Below are 23,085 nucleotides of genomic sequence, written 5' to 3'. Positions count from 1 at the left end.
CCATCCCATTCCCTAACTTACTTATTATTGGCCTCTATTTTAAATTAAGTGCACATTTACCCAGGTTTACAGAACCGATTTTGAGAGTTCAGGGACAGCAATGCCACAGTGACTAAGCGAGTTCATTCAGAAAGTATTTATTTCTTCTTGAACAGATATCAAAACCGAGAGGGATGGGCCCCTGCCTCATACTTGAAAAAGGCTACCAATGATCTCTTGGGTCAGAAAATAACTTCGGGGCAATCTATCCATTCAAGTGCAACTGACCTTGATGGAATTGGCAAACAGTCAGCCTGCCCTAAAGAGATCAGAGAGAAGACATCTTTATTTGACCAGAAAGATGAAAAAATCGCAATCCGAGGAGCCGCATGTGCTGATGCGAAAAGCAGTAAGTATGTACTTGGAACTATGCAGGCGCATAGAATGTCTTCATTAGCTGTGATGAGAAACAGATGGCATGTCACTTGTCGGAGCCATAGGAGTTCTCACGTCAGAGGTTCCATTTCAGAATATTGCCAGTGACAGAACAGATAATAGGAATGGGCAATAGTTGAAACTCATCCATCTACTTGATGTTGCTCATTGAAAAGGTAAAGCAAAAGTTGAGTCTCCTTTCCTGTATGACTCAGCACTTCTGGAATAGGTGAAAATTGAGCAGGTGTTGTATATGGAGGTCTAACCTGAGGGAATGAATGACAACAAGATGATGTTTTGTGTTCCACTCCTAATTGCTTTGATGGGAAAATTTATTGAATTCTATTTTCATGGCTATAAACTTGAGATGTCAAGTTACAAGGGCTTGCAGAAATGTCACTTCTATGGCAAACTGAAAAGTGTTCCATAATAAGCATCCATTTCCATCTGGATCCTTTTAAAATATGGCTTCATATTTTTATGTGGAGTTAAACTGTACCCATTGTTGATTTGACATTCCCAAATACCAGTCGTCTGATAATTGCTGACTTCAGTGTTCTCGCGAGTCAAATGGGGCCTTCCTCTTAAGTTGCACTGTAATTCCACATCACCACAGGAATTCCATGCATCCGTGCATCCAAATTGTCTGTTTTCATTTAGGCTTTTTCTCAGCCAACGGTGACCTGTGAGAATTGATATCTTCAGGTACTTCCTCACTTTTCCAAGTTTCCAATTGAAACTTTCAAATTTTATAATCTAAAGGCCAGTGGATCATTCTTGTGTGTTTAACCTTTTTCAGAATATGATATGTATCACATTTAACTTTCATCGTCTGAAGAAAGATGAAAATTCTTGTTCCGCTATTAATTATATTGAAAATTAGAAGGAGTCTTGGCTATCTATACAACAAAAGTTAATTACATTTCTTTTAAACAATACAGAGTTACCAAACATGAGACAAAGACCACCTCCAAGAAGAGATCTTACTGTGGTGAGTATCAGCAGATTAATTTGGAGTCTTTAACACAAAAAGTCCCAAATCACTTCACAAAACAGAAAATGGGCATAACGGGAAGGGAGAAATTATGGCTGGTGACCAAAAGCTTAATTAAAATTGTGTTTTTAAAAGTTTTCTTGTAAAGTGGACAAGTCAGTTGCAAACAAGTACTTTGATCAGTGGTGGAGGGGTTTGCAGACAAAATCACTGAGTCAAAGAATAGTGGTTTGTAAGGGGCAGGTATAGTTATGAAGCAGATTGCAGAGCTCACTGTCAAAGTAACAGTGAGGTTAACGGTCTTCACTGTAATTTATGCACAAATTGCATATCCACTTCAGGTGAGATCAGATGTGTGATTAAATTTGAAAACCCAGAAGCTGTCTTGAATTGCACTATTTGGCTGTTAGCTTTCCAAAAATGCCATTTTGCTGTATGCTACACCAATCCAACAGTGAGTAACATAAAGTTCCTGTACTGTAGACACAAACTTGCCATCAACAATTAAGCCTTGTCCATTTCTGTCTGTGAGCCCTTTTTAACAGTTTTAATTACTGCCAGTGTCTATGGACTGTTATAAGTATGGAGTCTCATTCCTTCAACTTTGAGTTGTTGCAGGCAATTTAAAACTTTTTTTTTACATTTTCTTTTGATTTATTTTTCTCTTTCTCTTAATCCAATCTTCCTTTCACTCTGTATTTTACTTTCTGTACCTGATTTGACCACGGGTGCGCTCTTGAACCTGTGTTCACCATCCATGCGAATGCTGGCGGGGGCTGAAGATCTGAAAGTTGCAGTTCTCGCCAATGAGATTGTGATCTTGGATTTTCCCCGCCCCTCACCAGCAATGTCAGCCGATTCACACACATGATGGGCATAAACCTGATTTACATGAATTTCAATACATTTTAATAACCCACGGCCCTGAGAAATCATAGAAATCATAGAAACCCTACAGTACAGAAAGAGGCCATTCAGCCCATCGAGTCTGCACCGACCACAATCCCTACCCCCATATCCCTACATATTTTACCCACTAATCCCTCTAACCTACACATCTCAGGACACTATGGGGCAATTTTTAGCATGGCCAATCAACCTAACCCGCACATCTTTGGACTGTGGGAGGAAACCAGAGCACCTGGAGGAAACCCACGCAGACACGAGGAGAATGTGCAAACTCCACACAGACAGTGACCCAAGCCAGGAATTGCCAGGAATTTTGGCACCCTTGCCAGATATTGACCTCCTGCCATATATTGACACCGCGCCAATGCAATTTACAATATGTTCACCTAGATGTGAACCACTCATGGGGGTCTCCTTGGAGGTGCAAAGATGAGTATAGCTCGCAGGGGAAAGGGAGATGGCCAGACAGTGACCTGACACTGCTCTCCCAGCACTGCCTGCTTGGCATTATGCCAACCTGCGCCAGGGGCAGGCCCCAATGCAAGCCTCATGGGGCAGGCAGTACGTTTGTATGTGATGGTGCCCAGGAATGGAGCAGGGGTTGCCGTCAATTGCCATTGGTGGGGGTGGATGGGTGGGTGAGGGGGGAAAGGGATGGTGCTGGCTTCGACTGTGAGGGATGGGGGGGGAGGGGGGAAGAGATAATTGGGGAGGGAAGGGAAAGGCCATTGACCAAGGGGGGGTGTGGGGGGTAGGGGAGGGGCCAGTGATCAGGGGAGGGAAGGAGCTAATGATCGGTGGGGGGCAAGGAGCTGATGATCGGGGGGGGGGGCGGTGGCAGAGGCAGAGAAGTGCCTGAGACCTCAGTGGTGGGATGGGGGTGGTTTACACAGGTTATGATCAAGGGGCCCTTTATAAATGGTGCCCCGATCTCTGTGCAGCCGAGTTTTGTAATACTGCCCCCTGCACGATGGTGTGAAACACGTCCCCTTGATTTTCCTTTTGGCAGTGTTGTATGATCTGGAAAGAAAACCGACTTGTTTCTCCGGAGGGTTTCTCTGCTGTAGTGACATTATGAATCCAACAGCAGACAGTAGCCAGCACTCTCTAGTCATGTCATGGGACAGAATGTCATGAGTTGCTTCATTAGCCCTTAAAAGTTTTAAAAATAACCACAACACAGTCTTTGTGATAAAGTGCTGTTATATCATTTTGAGGATTTTATACTTGCTGTATTTCCCTTCTCAAAATCTTCTGCTCTTTGTGGCTCTACAGGAAGATTCTTAAAAATTAAAACTTGAGTTTAAGGTGGTATCAGAAGTTCTGAGAGAAACAAGTTTTAATGAGGAGCTGAAGGAAATCACCGTTAGTAGAGAAATGGTTTTGGAGAAATTGATGGGTTTGAAGGTGGATAAATCTCCAGGTCCTGATAATCTTCATCCCAGAGTACTTAAGGAAGTGGCCCTGGAAATAGTAAATCGATTGGTAGTTATTTTCCAAAATTCTTTGGACTCTGGATTGGTTCCTACAGATTGGAGGGTAGCTTAATGTAAGCCCGCTATTCAAAAAAGGAGGTAGTGAGAAAACAAGGAATTATAGACCAAGTGAGCATGACATCGGTACTGGGGAAATTGCTAGAGTCCATTATCAAGGATTTCATAACTCAGCATTTGGAAGGCAGTGATAAAATCAGACAAAGTCAGCATGGATTTACAAAAGGGACATTATGCTTGACGAATCTCTTGGAATTCTTTGAGGATATAACTAGTAGAGTTGACCGAGGAGAACCACTGGATGTGGGTTATTTAGACTTTCAGAAGGCTTTCAACCAGGTCTCACATAACAGGCTACTATGTAACGTTAAAGCACATGGAATTGAAGGTAATGTCTTGAGGTGGAAAGAAAGCTGGTTAGCAGATAGGAAGCAAAGAGTTGGCATAAGTGGGTCTTTTTCTGATTGGCAGTCAGTGATTAGTGGAGTTCCACAGGGAACTGTGCTAGGACCCAAGTTGTTCACATTATATATTAATGATTTGGAAGAGGGAACTGAATGTATTATCTCCAGATTTGCAGATGGTACATTGTTGGGTGGGAGGGTGAGCTGTGAGGAGGATGCAGAGATTCTTCAACGTGATTTGGACAGGCTGAGTGTGTGGGCATATGCATGGCAGATGCAGTATAATGTGGATAAATGTGAGATTATTCACTTTGGCAGCAATAATAGGGAGACAGATTATTACTTGAATTGAGAGAGGTGGATACTCAATGAGACCTAGGTGTCCCGTGCATCAGTCACTGAAAGTAAGCAGGCAGGTACAGCAGGCAATAAAGACAAATGGTACGTTGACCTTCATAGTGGGAGGATTTGAGGATAGAGATGTTTTGCTGCAATTGTATAGGGTGTTGGTGAGGCCATATCTGCAATATTGTGTGCAGTTTTGGTGTTCCTATCTGAGGAAGGATGTTCTTGCTATAGAGGGAGTACAGCGAAGGTTTACCAGGCTGATTCCTGGGATGGCAGGTCTGTCATATGAGGAGAGACTAAGTCAGTTAGGGTATATTCACTGGAGCTTAGAAGAATGAGAGGGGATCTCATAGATACTTATAAAATTCTAGTAGGGTTAGACAGGGTAGATTCAGAAAGAATGTTCCCAATTATGGGGGAATCCAGAAGGAAGGGTCATAGTTTGAGGATAAGGGGTAAACCTTTTAGGACTGAGGTGAGGAGAAATTTCTTCACCCGGAGGGTGCTGAATGTGTGGAATTCACTACCACAGAATGTAGTTGAAGCAAAAACATTGTCTGATTTCAAGAAGAATTTAGACATCGCTCTCGGGACTAAAGGGATCAAGGGATATGGGGGGGAAGAGGGGATCAGGATATTGAATTCAATGATCAGCCATGATCAAATGAATGGCAGAACAGGCTCAAATGACCGACTGCTGCTTCTAGTTTTTAATGTTTCTACGTTTCTATAGTGTGGATTAATGAAGAATTCTGAGTGAGGCTGGGTGCCGGGCCTGCCCCTTTCATTGCTGACTAATTTCGACAGGGGTCCTTGAACAGGTGTCAGGTCACTATCTTAACATTCAAAGCACTAAAGCTCTGCTTTATGTATCTTTCGAGGACACCTTATAAATATGCCTCATGAATTCAACAGTGCAACCTATGCCTGCCTAGATTGGACAGGGCTTATGCCACTGTTAAATTAGAATCTTTGGTACCCATTTTATGCCTGGGGAAATAGATATCAGTTTCTTACCTGCAGCCCCTCGTTGCAGTAAGGTAGTCTGGGTTAGGGTTGCAGTTAATGACCAATTTGATAGCCTACTGTTGCTGTATTTTTCATGGCTTTAATTTTTTTTTTGAAAGGCTTTAGGTGTCTTAAAGTATGTACAGTTAATAGTAACAACTTTTCTTTCGAATCTTTTAATTGTTTCCTAACCTGATAGCTTTTCTTATCTGTGAAGCTATTTATTATTTAGAAAACATAGAGAATAAGAAACATGAATGACAATGCATCTATTTGGCTAGCTAAGTAAATGATTTTGGCTTTCACTAACTTTATAAACAGCCACGTGGATTGAATCTTCCCAAACCACCAACTCCCCCTGAAGTAGAAGAAGAGTTTTATACTATTGCTGCTTTCCAGACAACCATTCCCGACGGCATCAGTTTTCAGGCAGGACAAAAAGTTGAGGTAAGCAAATGAAAATGTTGTGTGTCTACATATATACACACATATGTATAATATATATACACCAGTGATGTGGATGCCTTTGTAAGCTCATTCTGATGCGCTGGTCTGAAAGAGTTTTACTGGGGGGGAAAAAAGTGCACTCTTTTTCTTCGGGACGCAGAGTTCAAAGCCAGCACAGACTAATGGCCAAAACTCTCCTCGGCCTTTTGGGAATTCAGTCTGGGCATTCTCAATCCAGTTCCAAATACACCCAAACCTCATGCTTAATACCTATAATTAACAGTAAAACGGGAGTTAAGTTTACTGTTAATTACTAATTTAAATTCTCCGGCTCCACCTAACTTTGGCAAAAGTCCCAGAGATTCCACTGAAGTTATATTGCTGGAATGGAAATATCCCTGAGGAAGTTCTCCCCCTTAAACAGGATCATGTTGGGTGTCTGGAATAGATATTATTCCATTACCCAGACATATGTTTAATGTGCATGAAGGTCAGATACAGAGCAGGAGAAGGCCATTTGGCCGCTTGAGCCAACTCCTGTATTCAATAAGATCGTAGCTGATCTGATCATGGCCTCCTCACTTTCCAGTCTCCCCCCATAACCTTTGACCCCCCCTTTCAGATCAAAAATCTGACTAACTCAGCCTCTAACACATTCAATAGTTCAGCCTCTAATGCTCTCTGGGGTATAGAACTCCAAAGATTGATGACGGTCTAAGATAAGAAACTCCCCCTCATCTTCATCTTAAATGAGAGACCTTTTATTCTGAAACTGTGTACCCTAGTTCTAGATTATACCAAGGGGAAACACCCTCTCAGCATCTACCCTGACAAGCCCTCTCAGAATCTTGTATGTTCAAATAAAGTCACCACTCATTCTTTTAACCTCAAATGAGTATACACCCTAACTTTCCTCATGAGACATACCTTAATCACAGGAACCAACCTGAGTAACTACCCAACACTGCCTCCAATCCAGATTTATTCCTCCTTAAATAAGGAGACCAAAATTGTATGCAGTACCCTAGATGTGGTCTGACCAACTTAGTTGGAGCAAGAATTCCCGACTGGTATAGTCCAATGCCATTGCAATAAAGGCCAACATTCTATTTACCTTTCTAATTATTTCTATACCTGTAGCCTTTTTTGTGATCCATGTACAAGGACACCCAGATCCCTCTGTACTGCAGCATTCTGTAGTCTCTTATGATCCCAGCTGATGGTACTACTGGACAGTGAGGTCCCAGAATGGAACCCAACTTGACAGATCCTAACTTTTACCTTCTGTTTAGGGGCAAGGATGAACAGAGTCACCGGACTGCCAATTAAATTTAACAAAAGAATAAAACATTTATTAAACAATAAATGATAATAGAAAAGAAAACTATAATACACCACTCCTTCACTTCAGCTATACCTTTGCAGGTACATATAGTTTTATAAGGATTACACAAGTTATAAAATGTATCTTATACTCTAATGTTCTTGGTAAGAACACAATTCATGTAAACCAGTAGGCCTACTGTTGTCAGACACTCCACAGTCTGAAGCCAAGTGGCTGATGCCACCCAATAGAACTTCTGTGGATATCTGATCGTTAATCCCTGTGGCACACCACTTCTTTCCAATCAGTAAAAGACCCAATTCTGGCTACCCGCTGTTTCTTGTTAGCTAACCAATCTCTATCCATGCCAATCTGTTAACCCCTCCACCATGAGCTTTTATTTTTCTCAATAACCTTTGATGTGGCATCTTATCAAATGCCTTTTGGAATCTAAATACAGTACATCCACCAGTTCCCCTTTATCCACAGCACATGTTACTTCTTCAGAGAACTCCAGTAAATTGGTTCAACATAATTTCCCTTTCACAAACCATGTTGTTTCTGCCTGATTGTCCTGAATTTTTCCAAGTGCCTTGTGATAATGTCTTTAATAATAACTTGTTTGTTGGCCAATCCTCTAGTCACGCTCATATATCAGCTCTTATGAGCTCTTGTGCAATAACCTTTTATGTAACACCTTAGCAACTGCCTTTTAGTAATCCAAATGTGCTATATCTACTGAACAAAGAAAAGTACAGCACAGGAACAGGCCCTTCGGCCCTCCAAGCCAGTCTGATCATGATGCCCTAACTAAACTAAAAAAAAAGCCTTCTGCCCTTACACTGACCGTATCCCTTTATTCCGTCCCTATTCATGTCCCCTATTCATGTATCATTTCCCCTTTATTCACCCTACTTGTTACATCTTTAAAAGAACTTTTAAACGCAAGTTTCCTTTTCGTAAAACCATGTTTACACCGCCCAATTATATTATGATTTTCTAAATATTCTGCAACTATTTCCTTAATAATGTATTACATAATTTTCCCAAAGGCAGATGTTGGACTGGCCTATAATTTCCTGCTTTCTGTCATCCTCCTTATTCGAATAGTGGTGTAAGATTTGCAGTTTTCCAGTTGGCTAGAACCTTTCCTGAATCTAGAGGATTTTGGAAAATTATAACTAATGCATCCACTATCTGTGCAGCCACTTCTTTTAGGACCATAGGATGCAGGTCACCGGGTCCAGGGGACTCGGTAGCCTTGAACAACAGTTTTCCTGTTACCCCCTTTAATGAATGCTGAATAGTGGGCACATGTTGAATAGTAGACACAGGGTACAGTGTGAAAGCTATAAAGGTGCTGATAATAGAAACTTAGAACAACATTAAAATTCAAACTATAAGATCTACTTCATAATAATTATAAACTGGATACCTGAGGGTGCAGCCTGCAGTTGTTAGTAGTTTAATTTAAAAAATTGTTACAAGGACAGCACCAAGTTTAATCGGTTCAATTTGAAGCGTCTGCAGTTAACATAAAGAGTGACTCACACCCAACGAAATGCTGTATTTTTTGCATCTTTAATTCATTGTTTAAACAATGGGAAGTTAAAGCTTGCAGTCCCTCCACATTTTTCTTCTCCCTCCTAAAGGCAGCAGTTCATATTTCAGTGGTGATCCTTTAGAACCTCATCCCATGTAAATACATTTAATAGTTAAGCCTGGGGAGTATTAATAATTTTCTGATGGCTAACTAATTTTGTTTTACTTGTTCTGGGAATGTGAACAGATGTACACATTCTAGATCCAAAATCTTACTGAATAAAATGCTATATATATACACATTTGAAATAATAGAAATTGATTTATTGCCACATAAACTAGGATCATCTTTGAATTAGTTTGTGATTCTGCAGTGTTATTTTGAATTCCTGAGCTTTCATTTCATTCAGTAGGTTTGCTCTTGAGTCACTACTGAGCAGGAATGGTCTTAGTGCCCCTTGCTTATTGTATTATTACATTATGCTGCTGCTCAAGGTAAATGTATTTTTTGTTTCTTTATAGGTGATAGAAAAGAACTTAAGTGGTTGGTGGTACATTCAGATAGATGACGAGGAAGGATGGGCCCCAGCGTCTTTCATTGACAAGTACAAGAAATCAAGTAATGCTTCAAGGGCAAATTTCCTTCCACCTTTAGCACAAGAACTGGCAAAACTTAAACTTTCAGATGGAGCTACAGGAAGCAGTACTAATGGAGATAGTGCCTTTTTAACTAGACCTCTGCCCAAAGAGCCACAATCAAATGATATTGACAATGAGACCATAATTCAACACCGACTGAAGGATTGGAGAGGGAGGGATGCAAGTAAATCCCCATCAACTGACAATAAATTCAATTCTCCCTCAAATGTAGAATCCCAATCCAAGCACTTTTCTCCTTCAAATATAATGAGTAATGACTCTTCCAGGTTTAACAAAGAGAAGCCAGTTCTTCCTTCAAAGAAAGAACAGAATAACAACAGGTTTGAGGTAGAAGCAGTGGATAAGCATTCAAAGGGACTTCCACCCAAGCCTGCTGTGCCCGGAGGTATTTTACCCCTGTTGCCCCCAAAAATGGCACCTAAAGGAGACAAGAAGCTGAATGCTGAAGCAAGTAAAATTTCACAGTCAAAAGGACTTGAAACGGGGCCCAAGACATTAGCAGGTGAAATTGCCAGGCCTAATCTAAAGCCTGTGGGAAGACAATCAAAGCCAAAGCCTGAAATAGAAGACAAATCAGTGGAATTGTCTCCAAACCTACCACTGAAGCCAAGACCTCTATTGAGACCTAAGCCACTTCCTGCCACAAAAGGTGAAAGTCAATCTGAATCTGAAGTCGATATCTCCAACTTGAGAAGTAAGTTGAGAAAAGCAAAACTGCCAGACAAAATGGGGGAGCAGGACTCTTCCCAAAATGTTGCTGGCAATCAGAACTGCTCAAATAATCAATCGTCTATAGATGCGAGTAGCTCTCATGGAACTATAGAAAATGAACCTCAACTGAAGCAAGATTTAGGAATGAGCGCGAAGATAAGTGAGGTAAAAGTTCTTCAGAGAGAACAAAATGGACTCGAAAGTGAACAAAATAACAGGGATGATCCGAGTATCACTGAAGAGAAAGCAGGTATTTCAAAGAGTTTAAAGCCAATTGAGAAGAAAGCGGATGACGCTCAACCAAAAGGCACACCTCCAACACACAAAGAAGGTCCACCTCGACCAATTGTGCCACCTAGAAGGCCCCCACTGCCAAAGAAAACCCCCACAGAATCTGCAGATGTTAAAGGTCATCAAAAAGATGCAGCTGAGAGCAAGTCCACCTGGGGGCAAAACAAACCTTTCGTAGCTCCGCCGAGATTTAAATCTGGTTCATCTCAGGAACATAGCAAAGATGATATTAAAGCGAGGGGAGGTTCAAAGGAGCCCCTCCCGGTAAAAGGAGCCGTACCGCCCAAAGTTCACGAACACAGAAAAGAACCGGTTGTTCCTTCGAAAGTAACAGAAAGGCAGGCAGAAAAATTGGAACTGGGGAAAGAGAAGGTTAACGCAGCATCCATCAATTTACATCTGCCCCAAGATGAAGAATCTTCAAAGCAATGCCTCTATGTAGCTCTTGCAGATTTTGCAGGAGATGAGGAGACCGCTGGATTTAAGGAGGGAACTGTTTTTGAAGTTTTTGAAAAAAATGCCAATGGATGGTGGTATTGTAAAATCCTAAATAGCGAGCCATTATGGGAGGGCTGGGCCCCTTCCAATTATCTTGTCAGAAAATGAGTACTGTACCTTAGTATAGGTTTTTTTTTACACCGCAAGATGCTTTTTCATATGTAATATTTAATTAGCTCATTAATTTATAGGTTTACGCTTTCTAAAAGCAACTTAATACATTCCTTATATAACTTCAACCTAAGTTGGAACAATATGAAACGCGTGGCCACAAAATACAAGATTTCAGTAATTGTTGCATATTTTACGTGCTTTCGTTTAACATTACCCCACTTACTCGCGATGGTCTGCCAGTCATCACCCAAGAGCAAAGAAATACCCTTTTTTTGTTTGGAAAACATGATAGTAATTATGGTACTGGACTCGCAGCCAAGATCACACCATGACGATCTATCAGATTGTCTTAAAAATTCAACTAGTTCTCAAATGACCTTGAAGTAAGGAAGCCAACCAGCCTTACTTAGTCTGACCTAAACATCCTCATTATGTGATTGATTCATAATGCCTTCTGAGGTGGACATTCGGTTTATCCACAAAGTTGTTCTGGAAGAGTAAATAAATGCAGCCAGCTTCACCCGACATGAAAAACAAAATGAAAAAAATATCAGTGCTCAGTTTAACTTACTTATCCAGGTTATTGAAAATGATTTTTTTCTAAATAAAAATCTGTTGCTTTATTGCCAGCTAACTGCAGTTGAATACAGAAACAAAGGCCAGAATTCTCCGGCCATTCACACCCCACCGACACTGCAAGCAAGGATGGAGCATTTGGCGCCCAGCCAAATCTCCATTCACTGCAGCGGCACCAGAGAATCCCATTGGCATGAATGACCGGAGACTCTCGCCCAAAATCTTGAGATTTGCGAAATTCCAGCAGCGTAAAGGTTCATACCAATTGCAGGCATCTTGTAAAGTAAATCTGGTACGAGCAAATTCTGCCAAAAAACAACTGTTGTTCCTTCTTAAATGATAACATTACTCTGCATCACTTTTTGTATTTTTTTCTTTTATATTGTACTATTGTGTAAAAGTAGATTATGTAGTTATGAAACACCTTAGTTAATATACAGCCATGTCAAGAGGGACGCAGTAGTTTAGCCACTGATATAATGCACGTAAAGATTAAAAAACAGTTATACATACAGGTAACACAGAGTCTGTTGTAGAACCTCCCTACAAAAGATAGAGCATATACATTTCTGTAATCAATACTTATAGCGAAACCTAACTACAAACAGTTATATTGTTGGTATACTTCCAATACCTCGAAAGCAAGGAGTTATTATGTTTGAAAGATAAGTGGGTGGAAGACACTTCAATCCAATTAGCTATTGATTTTATTCTTTAATAATCAGGAGGGTTTGCTAATAGGTTTGATATTGAAACGCGTTCACTGTTACAAAGAGTGTACTGAGAACAATGATAAACAGAATTCAAACTGAATAATACTCCTCCATTCTTGTTGCACAAGTTATGCTTTTGGCTAATCCCTCATGAATGTAAACCACATGGGGTCTTTACAAGGTAATAACTAAAACACATTCATTGTAATGTAGCGTAGACTTCAAACATTTAGTGGGCTTTTTTGCTTTGAGAGGGCTTGACTGGTATCAAGCGTAAACTCTGGAGCAAGAGACTTGAAATGTGAAACATGCTTTTAAAAATTGTTAACATGACTGCTCTTAATAGAATTGAACGACATTTGAAAATATCAAAAGTAAAATACCTCACTTTTGAACCAGGGAACATGAACATTCTCCTGACATGCAACACCAAGAAAGAATATTTAAGCAAACACAATGCAGAAGTAATGTACTTCGATTTGATTACAATGAAAGAACATTATAAAAATATCTGTATGATATTTATGCAACACTGGAGATTACACTGGTCCCACACCTATTCCCACTCATTAACTTTGCTCTTGCCTTACAGTGGGCAGCGCCTGAAGCACCTAAATCCATTGCCACTTACCATTGTAGACTAAATATCAAATCAAAATGTTTGATACATGATTGTGATGAATATATTTTATCCATGCACTTCACACTGGTTTGTAAAGGTCGCCAATGACACAGTAGGCGACATTGCCAAATACCACTGGAATGGAAGCTTGACCAGGGAAATTTCCATATACATGTTTCTTTGAGTTTGCACCTAAGAAGGAGGTGTATATTAAATATTACATTTTGATATCTAGAAAACTACATTAAGTGCCAAGACAATTGAGTCATAAATCCCAGCTTGCAAATACAGCGTGTCATGTGCTATTCCTGGAATGTACTGAAGCAAAAGAAAAATCTAACTAGTGTGAACATCCCATCTAAGGTTTGACTCTTAATAAATTGGACAACAGAAGACCTCAAATTTCTCTCATTAATCATTGAAGGTATTTTTATAATTGCATTGTTAACTGGTTTTGGAGAAAACAGGACCAGTGTTAATTTTGCTTCTCCTGGTAAAATCATTAGGTAATCTCCCTTAATTGCATCACATACAATACATATTTGAGTTATGGGTAAAATTCAGCAATCAGAAAGGTTTTGCTATGAAAATAATTGCTATACTTACCAAAAAGCCCATCCCCTTGGAGGAAAAAAAATTAAACTAAATGGTTTTCCCTATTGCCTGCAAATAATCTTACAGACTTTTGTTGCATGACCTATCCTCAGCCTTATAATAACTACTCACTGTACAAATAGGTTACTGAGACCAGTCATTGATTTGAATTGAGCAATGCTTCTCTTTGAGTTCTTGTTACACAGATGATAGTGAAAATGGAGGTAAACTCTTGAGTCAAATACTGTAAATGGCAGGTGCTAATTATCAACTCATTCACCTAGTTAGCTAGACATACATATTTACAATTATGCCAAGTGCAGTATTTCCCTATTGGAGGTTGAGAACCCCCTCACAATCAACATCAACTTCCTAGTAGCAAGTTATAGTAAGCCATTGATACATACTTGAAAGCAGTTCATCTGCCATTGCGTAGTGCTTGACATATAGGTTAACCCAAAGGAAGGGGGCGGGGGAAAAGTGAACCAGGAAGGAATCGAAATTTATGAGCAATTGTCATGCAGAAGAATACACCACTTAGAGTTACCCAATAAGTTGCTTGAATTTAATTCAACGTTTTGCTAGGATCATTGGGAATAATTGATAGTGTGAAGCACCTGTGGATGTTTTCCCACATTGAAGGTGCTATATAAACGCAAATGGTTGGTGGGAAGGTAGGAATGAAAGTTGGTACTGGGGCAGAGAGTGATTGTGAAGTTTGAATTTGGACCCAATCGGAGTTTGGCATTGCATCTGATCGAGATCGTGCATGATCTAAGAGCACTTCATGTTGTCAGAGGACCCAATGTGGAGACCTTCCATTTCATAACAGTGACATTCTTCATCTTGATAAGCATGTTTACTCAAAAAATAAATAATGCTAAAAAAACAGCATTTGATGTTTTAACATACATTACCTCCGTAAAGGTCCACTGAACAGCAATGAGATCCTAACCATTAAGTGAAATAGCAATGTCTTGTCAACTGCAAAGATCAGCACAAGAATAAAAGATGTGGGAAAGTACAACAGCTGACTTAAGGGATTTTAGCCTTGATGCCGCAAATGCCATAATTCTGTTCAGTTGTCTGTAATTCAGATACCGTTACTGTAAAAAAAAAAGACATTACTAATGATATACTGTCAATTTGAATTTTAAAGAAACTTCCTCAAATTGCAACTGTTTTTTGTTACAAAGGTTTATTTTGTAGAACATTAATAAACACTTAACAGCTTTTGTTTTAAATATTTCTTGTACACTATTTTTGGGAAACCTGGTGGGAATTCTGTACTGAGGCTCATATCATAGTTCATTTTAATTAAATACTTCCTGTGTTAAAAACATATATATCATAATCAGTGATAAGTGCTCTGCTGTTTGGTCATTTCACAAAAAAAAGTATCTCCAACAGAAGATAGAGGATGCCCAATGCGACATCTCTAATATAGTTAATGCTAATTTGTATAGTGCTTATATTAAGAATACAGCAGCTAACAGATGATAAAGTAGGTTATTTAAGTTTTCCGTACCAGCATAACATTTTCAAGAAATACATTTGCAGCACAGTCACATTTCCAATAATGCCTCAAAATTCTTGTTAAAGTTTGTCGTGAGCAAAAGAATTTTCACTCTTCATTAAAATAAAACTTCCATCAGCTTCAGTTCTTAGAAAACAGATTTATTTCCATGATGCGTAAAGGAATGCAATAATTCTTGGTGTCAATCTGTTTCATTTTGGAGTCATTCATCACCTAAGGGTATTGACTGACTATTCACAGCCCGCTGCACACTGCTGCATCAAGGTCTTCATTGATGCTATGTTCTGAGGGGCAGGAAATTATATCTCATTCACACTGGACAAGCAGAATCGGGGCGATTACAGGTTTCCCCAGGGTACAGGGAGCTATTGACTGTACATATGTCACCATAAAGGCTCGTGCTGGATAATCCTGCACCTTCATCAACACTAAGGGCTTCCAGATGCAGCTGATCTGTGAGCATCATTGGAAAGATCATGCAGCTATGTGCCAGGTACCTGGGCTGTGGCCACAACTCCTTCATTCTTTGAAACTCACTGGTGCCAATCCTGTTCGGTAGACTGAAGCCCTTGATGGATGGTTTCTAGGTAACAAGGGGGGGCTAATAGGTAACAAGAGGTATCCAGTGAAGAGATGCTAATAACGTCTTTTGACGGTGCCCAGAGAGAAGTGGAGAGGAGATAAAATGACAGCAACAGAAGCACCAGGGCCATCAGCCTCTTGAAAATGTGGTTAAGATGACAGATCAGGAGGGGCATTGCAGTACACTCCTTCTTGTGTCCCTGATGGTCGTGGTCTGCAGAACCCTCTTATCCAAAAACTCATGATCCATAGAGGGGATCCCTGGAGGATGAGGGCACAACAGATAGGGGCCATTCATCAGAGGATAAGGATGAGGTGAAGGAACATGGTGACATTCAGGATAGAGGCCATGGATGTGATTGCATGGATGGCTATGACACTAGGGATGCCTTAATAAGGGAGCGGTTTCAATAGTTTTAAATGTCCCTCCCTCAGAGATGCATGCACGCCATGTGCAATGTGTAACTCATGTCACCATCATGTCAACACTTTCCAAATATTAACAAATGAAGCATCTTGCCCTGCATCGAAATTAGAAAGCTTTTGTCTATCCCCTGAGTCAAGTTTCACAGCAACAACATAGCATCAAACATCAAAATGAGGGACAATGCCTCCTGCATTTATTTCCAAGCTTACAATGATTAGTGACATTCACAGGCATGAGTATCTCTCTTCATGACTATTGTGAAGTTTGGTTTATGTGTTTATAAGTGCTCCAACACAGTGTTCCTCCTCGCTTAGTGCTGCACTGGAGAGATGTTCCGCCAGCTCCCTTGCCCTGAATGACTTCAGCAGGCATCCTCTGTGCAGCTGTGGCCTTGAGCGGCCCACCACATTAGAAGACTTCTGCTGAGAGGCAGAAGGATGTTGGGTCACCACGGCATTGCACAAGGGCTGTGTCAATGGCTGGTGGATGGAGGAGACGCTGCCTCCAGCAGCAATGCCCTGAGAGGTGCTTCCAGATTGGAGCAGTTGCTGCTCATCCTCTGGTACTGGGACTATTTGATCCTGCCTGCCAGCCACGTGCAACTGTGAAGAGCCCTCACCAGATTGTGCATCCCCCATTTCCATGTGTGGGTCTAGGTGCCAGTATCTGCGCTGGTGACACTATGCTCTCCATGGGTTCTTCCTCCTTGGAGGTGAGTGGTGGCATGGAATCCAGGCAAGGGTCCATGGCAGAGACTTCACCTGTGACAGAAACATAGGTGAAGAGGTTAGTGGTCATCACAGACCTTCCCACATCAGCACAGTCATTAAGCTTTGCAACATTACTTATGAGAGATGAGAACATGTAGACAGAATACACACTGGTACCAACATCTTAAGCTTCAATCATGAAGCTGCCAGGTTTTCAGTCTCGGACTGTACCAAACCTCTACCCCACTTGCTCTCTCCCTATTTCTGCCTGTGCTATTTGCCATCTCGCCAGGCCCATGTCTTCCTCCAATCCCGCCTCTGCCAGTGGATTTGGATGATTGTCTCAGTAAAAATTAAGATCTCCTCCTCAAATGGAATAAGGACCACAAGATTTGGCACACCCTCACCAGTCCGGCCTCACTCTTGGGCATTGTGGATTCACGTCTCCTGCAAAGATATGTAACATTATAACCACTAACACTGTCAGCTTATTTGTTGGCATGAGGCCGGTGCATTATTAACAAAGTGTTTGGCAGCCTAGGTGCAGTGCATATCCCTCGTCTGCCCAGTGCACCAAACCTCCACCCTCCAACTGGATCAAAGTTATAAGAGCACATTGACATCGCGCTGACCATTGCATTGGAGCTCAACCAACCTCACATTCCTCCTGCTTTCGTCTGAGCACCCTGTATCATACTGGCACGAGATAACATAGACTGAGGACTTACTCACCCCAGCTGCCCTCATCGAGTTTCTACTGTAATTGAGACGAGCTTTACCTCACCAGCCCAACACTGCTGTCCTCCGCAGTGACCTCCATGACTACCTCCCAGGCAGCATGTGTTTTGGTCGGGTTTCTCCTCCTCCCACCGGATGGTATCAGATGCTCACCGGTTTGACTCTGCATGGAGGAGAGCTCTGGGAGAGTCATCATTTAATCAAGTGTCTGGTTTGGTGCTTCTCCCTCACTCCAATGGCCCTGACATCACTGTAGGGAAACAAGTAACAACTGGACAACTCCTCTAATCAAAGATGTGGAAAATTTGTTCAAGTTCAAAGAGAATACCACCTCTGCTCATTGGCAAAATTTGGACACATCAGGGGCGGAATTTTCCCAAAAAATGTCTACGGCCAGAATTCTTCGAGCTCACATGTGGCAGGGATTCTCTGGTCCTGCTGCGGTGAATGGAGATTTTCCTGAGTGCCATATTCTCTATTCTTGCTGGCAGCAGTGGCAGGTCTTACGACATTGGTGAATTCTGAGTGTCACTTAGGGTGAGACAACCAGTGGGATTTGTGTCTCTATGTCTGATGCTGCAAATCTGATCGCAATCTTCCTGCATTTTGTCATTTCTTGGGAGGGGCGCAAGGTTTTGCACCGGGTCGCGAGGGACAGGACCTAAATACGCCGGCAAGCCTGTCTTCACAGAGATCGGGGCGCCCTTACATAGAATCATAGAACCCCTACAGTGCAGAAGGAGGCTATTCGGCCCATCGAGCCTGCACTGACAACAATCCCACCCAGGCACTATCCCTGTAACCCCACATATTTACCCTGTTAATCCCCCTAACACTAAGGGGCAATTTAGCATGGCCAATTCACCTAACCTGCACATCTTTGGACTACGGGAGAAAACCGGAGCACCTGGGAGAAACTCACGCAGATATGGGGATAATGTGCAAACTCCACCCAGATGGTCACCCGAGGCCGGAATTGAACTCTGGCGCTGTGAGGCCTGTCGCTCTTACATCGGGATGCGGGGAGAATCTCATAGGGGTTTTCGCTGGCACTAAAAGCACTAGGCCCCTTCCCCGTGATTCTCTGACCCTTCATAGCTCCAGTGCAATCTGCGCATGAGCACACGGGGCCGGAAAATCACCCACCAGATCTCTCAGAAATGCACACTCATAGGGGTGGCATGGTGGCACAGTCGGTTCGCACTGTTGCCTCACAGCGTCAGGGACCAGGGTTCAATTCCGGCCTCGGGTGACTGTGTGTGTGGAGTTTGCACATTCTCCCCATGTCTGTGTGGGTTTCCTCCGGGTGCTCCGGTTTCCTCCAACAGTCCAAACATGTGCGGGTTAGGTTGATTGGCTATGCTAAAATTGCCCCTTAATGTCAGGGGGATCATGAGGGTAAATATATGGGGTTACGGGGATAGGACAGCATCTGGGTGGGATTATTGTTGATGCAGTCTTGAAGGGCCAAATGGCCTCCTTCTGCACTGTAGATTCTATGATTCTATGTTATCTTAAAAGCCTGCAAATCTCTGAAGTCCCAGTGAGCTTCACAGCAATGATGAATCAACATTTTCTGGGTTCCCAGACACTGCTCCATGCTGGAGGTCCTTTAAATAACTGGCTGTGCCCTCAGACATCCCACCCTCCAACAATGATTTGCCAGGATGCTCACCTCATGAAGGCCTCAAACCCATCTTTTGATGTGAAGTGGTCCAATTAGCGCTTTGTGGGCGCATTTCAACAATGGACCTGGAAGTCAGAAGGCTACCCACTTCTAATGCAGAATCTTCCCCTGACAGCGGAGCGTATTTCTTATTCAGCTCCATACCAGTGGTTCTTCCACCATTTTTGAAAAAGCATTGACTATCTGACAACAGATCTGAGTCAAGATGTTGCACTAACTGATTCAGAATGCTTCTGGCGAAGATTTTGGAGAGGAGTGAGATTTCTCTAGTTCACCACCTTCGGTCAGTCCATACCCGGGAATAGAGTCATAGAGGTTTACAGCATGGAAACAGGCTCTTTGGCCTAACTTGTCCATGCCGCCCTTTTTTTTCAAACCCCTAAGCTTCCAATTGCCCGCATTTGGCCCATATGTCTCTATATCCATCTTACCCATTTAACTGTCTAAATGCTTTTTAAAAGACAAAATTATACTTGCCTCTACTTTCAAGGAGCGATAAAGCTGTACCCTAGATCTCTTTGTTCTCTAACTCTCCCCAATGCCCTACCATTAACTGAGTAAGTCTTGCTCTGGTTCAATCTACCAAAATGATTCCACCTCGCATTTATCTAAACTGAACTCCACCTGCCATTTGTCAGCCCACTGGCCAATTGATCAAGATCCCATTGCAATCAGAGATAACCTTCTTCACTGTCCACTCTGCCACCAATCTTGGTATCATGTGCAAACTTACTAATGGTGAAGGTGCAGTCTAGGAATTTGGTTGTAAGATCTGATTCCATGGGTATTATCATATCAAGGTTGTTGCTTGACTAACCTGTGGGACAGTGCTCCAATTTTTGGCACAAGCCCTCAGATTTTAGTAAGGGGGCTTAGTGTGCCATTACCATTTCCAGTGCCTAGGTCTATGGCTGGTGATGTGTCCAGTTTTATTCCTTTTCAACTTCTCTGCAGTGGGTTTGGTACCACTGAAAGACAACCATATTGTGCATCTGGAGTCACATGTAAACCAGACCAGGTAGGGATGGCAGATTTCCTTCCCTAAAGATTGTAAAGACCTTTTGCATCACCATTCATGAACTATACAGGTATCCAGAGCCAAGTGTCATCTTGGGGAAGCAATAAATCAGAGAGAAGTCCAGACTAGAACCAAAAGAAAAAATTCTGGAAAATCTATTATTCGAATTACTCGAAACATCAGCTTTTTTCTCTCCTTACAGATGCTGCCAGACCTGCTGAGATTTTCCAGCATTTTCTCTTTTAGTTTCAGATTCCAGCATCCGCAGTAACTTGCTTTTATAGAAGTCCAGACTAAATAGGGTAACAAAAACAGGAAATCTTCTCTCCGATCCACTTAATCGAAATTAGTCCATAAGACCATAAGACATAGGAGCGGAAGTAAGGCCATTCGGCCCATCGAGTCCACTCCACCATTCAATCATGGTTGATTTCAACTCCATTTACCCGCTCTCTCCCCATAGCCCTTAATTCCTCGAGAAATCAAGAATTTATCAATTTCTGTCTTGAAGACGCTCAACGTCTCGGCCTCCACAGCCCTCTGTGGCAATGAATTCCACAGACCCACCACTCTCTGGCTGAAGAAATTTCTCCTCATCTCTGTTCTAAAGTGACTCCCTTTTATTCTAAGGCTGTGCCCCCGCGTCCTAGTCTCCCCTGTTAATGGAAACAACTTCCCTACGTCCATCCTATCTAAGCCGTTCATTATCTTGTAAGTTTCTATCAGATCTCCCCTCAACCTCCTAAACTCCAATGAATATAATCCCACGATCCTCAGACGTTCATCGTATGTCAGGCCTACCATTCCTGGGATCATCCGTGTGAATCTCCGCTGGACCCGCTCCAGTGCCAGTATGTCCTTCCTGAGGTGTGGGGCCCAAAATTGCTCACAGTACTCCAAATGGGGCCTAACCAGTGCTTTATAAAGCCTCAGAAGTACATCCCTGCTTTTGTATTCCAAGCCTCTTGAGATAAATGACAACATTACATTTGCTTTCTTAATTACGGACTCAACCTGCAAGTTTACCTTTAGAGAATCCTGGACTAGGACTCCCAAGTCCCTTTGCACTTTAGCATTATGAATTTTGTCACCGTTTAGAAAATAGTCCATGCCTCTATTCTTTTTTCCAAAGTGTACGACCTCGCACTTGCCCACGTTGAATTTCATCAGCCACTTCTTGGACCACTCTCCTAAACTGTCTAAATCTTTCTGCAGCCTCCCCACCTCCTCAATACTACCTGCCCCTCCACCTATCTTTGTATCATCGGCAAACTTGGCCAGGGAATTACATCAGTCCTGATCTACATCAACTCTTGTACAAGTTGATTTTCACTCCAGGCATACTGAGGTCCGGTTCTTGTTCAATGGGTACAGTGCTTCAGCATTCACTGTGTGAGGGATTAACCTGTTTCATAGATTCACTGTTCTCCAGAGAAACAAGAAAAAAGGCTGATCAACAGATGGCAAAGAGGAATGGAGAAAAAAAGCCTTGGGATCACTTAAGAAACAATTAAATGCTGCAATGGGGGTAACCGTACAGGGCTGAATGGTCTTCCTCATTGCAAGTTATCTTGAGATTTCTTTAAAATAGCTTGAGGCTCCAAATTAAAGAAAATAAAGCCAAGTAACCTTTTGATTTTGATACATAAACATTGCAATCTCATAATTACAATTTTATGCAAAGCTATCTGTTTAAAGACAAGTGCTCACAGCAGAAGTTTAATTGCAGAGATTCAAACCACTAAAAAGACCCACCCCTAACTTTAAGACGAAGGACCTTAACCATATAACGAGCATGTTGTTCTATTGGCTCAATAGCAATGGTAAGACTGGTATAGCTAAAATAAGGTTCAAAAGCAGTCTGAACTTAACTCGGTCAGGATGGGAAAAGCCAAAGCATTGGGAGATTTGATTTCAGTAATTGCGTCTTATGTCTCATGAAAATAATGTGGTGAACACTATAGTGTATCTTGTTCCATATTAAGATCTGTGCAAAGTCCTGGTAATATGTTTTCTTTCTGCATTTAGAACAATTTGTTCTAGTTAGTAAAGGTTACGAGAGAAATGAAGGTTTTGGGCATACAAAGCTTCATAAATGCCCCAGAAATAATTGTACCATTTCATGTATGTAAGACCACAGTATGTGACCTTTAGATTTAGTTGATCACACAAGCATCTTATTGCCATGGTTTCCTGATGTGTCTTGTACAATCTCTCTAAAAATTCCAAGGCCATATTCATTTAAATTACATATTCCCGTGAATTACTGAAACAATTGCAACTCTACAGCAATCCCCATGGGAGTACAATCGCTCTCCCATTCAGACACATGTCATTATAGATCATTTCCTGTCAGCGTGCCTGGCTGCTTGTTTCAATGATCCACCTTAATGAACGGTTGAGAATTCTAACTCATAGATGAACTGACTCACTGAACATTAATCTACTGTAAACTATCACCTCCAAGTTAACAACATATTTACTAATCTTAATGATGAGAAGGATTCCTCTAATATGAAAAGGTGAAGCGATTTATATGCATCTTTCACTCTCATTTCACAGTTCTACTGAGAACGGTGCCTTTTTACAGTTGCTATGTAAAAATAATATATTCCCATTATCCCCTCATGATAATTAATAATAATTAATTCTCATGAGGGGATAATGGGAATATATTCCGGCACAGTGGTTAGCACTACTGCCTCACAGCTCCAGGGACCTGGG

General features: G+C 41.7%; 1 protein-coding gene across 3 annotated transcripts in view; it reads left to right on the top strand.

The window, feature by feature from the left end:
• Window positions 1-14,903, top strand: part of sh3pxd2b (SH3 and PX domains 2B) — a 273,651-nt gene extending 258,748 nt beyond the window's left edge. For all 3 annotated transcript variants that reach the window (XM_078231114.1, XM_078231115.1, XM_078231116.1), the window contains 4 exons: window positions 156-388; window positions 1,356-1,405; window positions 5,892-6,017; window positions 9,406-14,903. In XM_078231114.1, the coding sequence (XP_078087240.1) occupies window positions 156-388; window positions 1,356-1,405; window positions 5,892-6,017; window positions 9,406-11,151 (2,155 nt within the window). In that variant the 3' untranslated portion in view covers window positions 11,152-14,903. The remainder of the gene's footprint in view (window positions 1-155; window positions 389-1,355; window positions 1,406-5,891; window positions 6,018-9,405) is intronic.
• The last annotated feature ends 8,182 nt before the right edge of the window (window positions 14,904-23,085 follow it).

The sequence above is a fragment of the Mustelus asterias genome, chromosome 16 (genome assembly GCF_964213995.1).
Source record: "Mustelus asterias chromosome 16, sMusAst1.hap1.1, whole genome shotgun sequence".
NCBI lineage: Eukaryota > Metazoa > Chordata > Chondrichthyes > Carcharhiniformes > Triakidae > Mustelus > Mustelus asterias.
The sequence above is the reverse complement of the archived record's forward strand: the minus strand, read 5'-3'. Positions and strand labels throughout refer to the sequence as shown.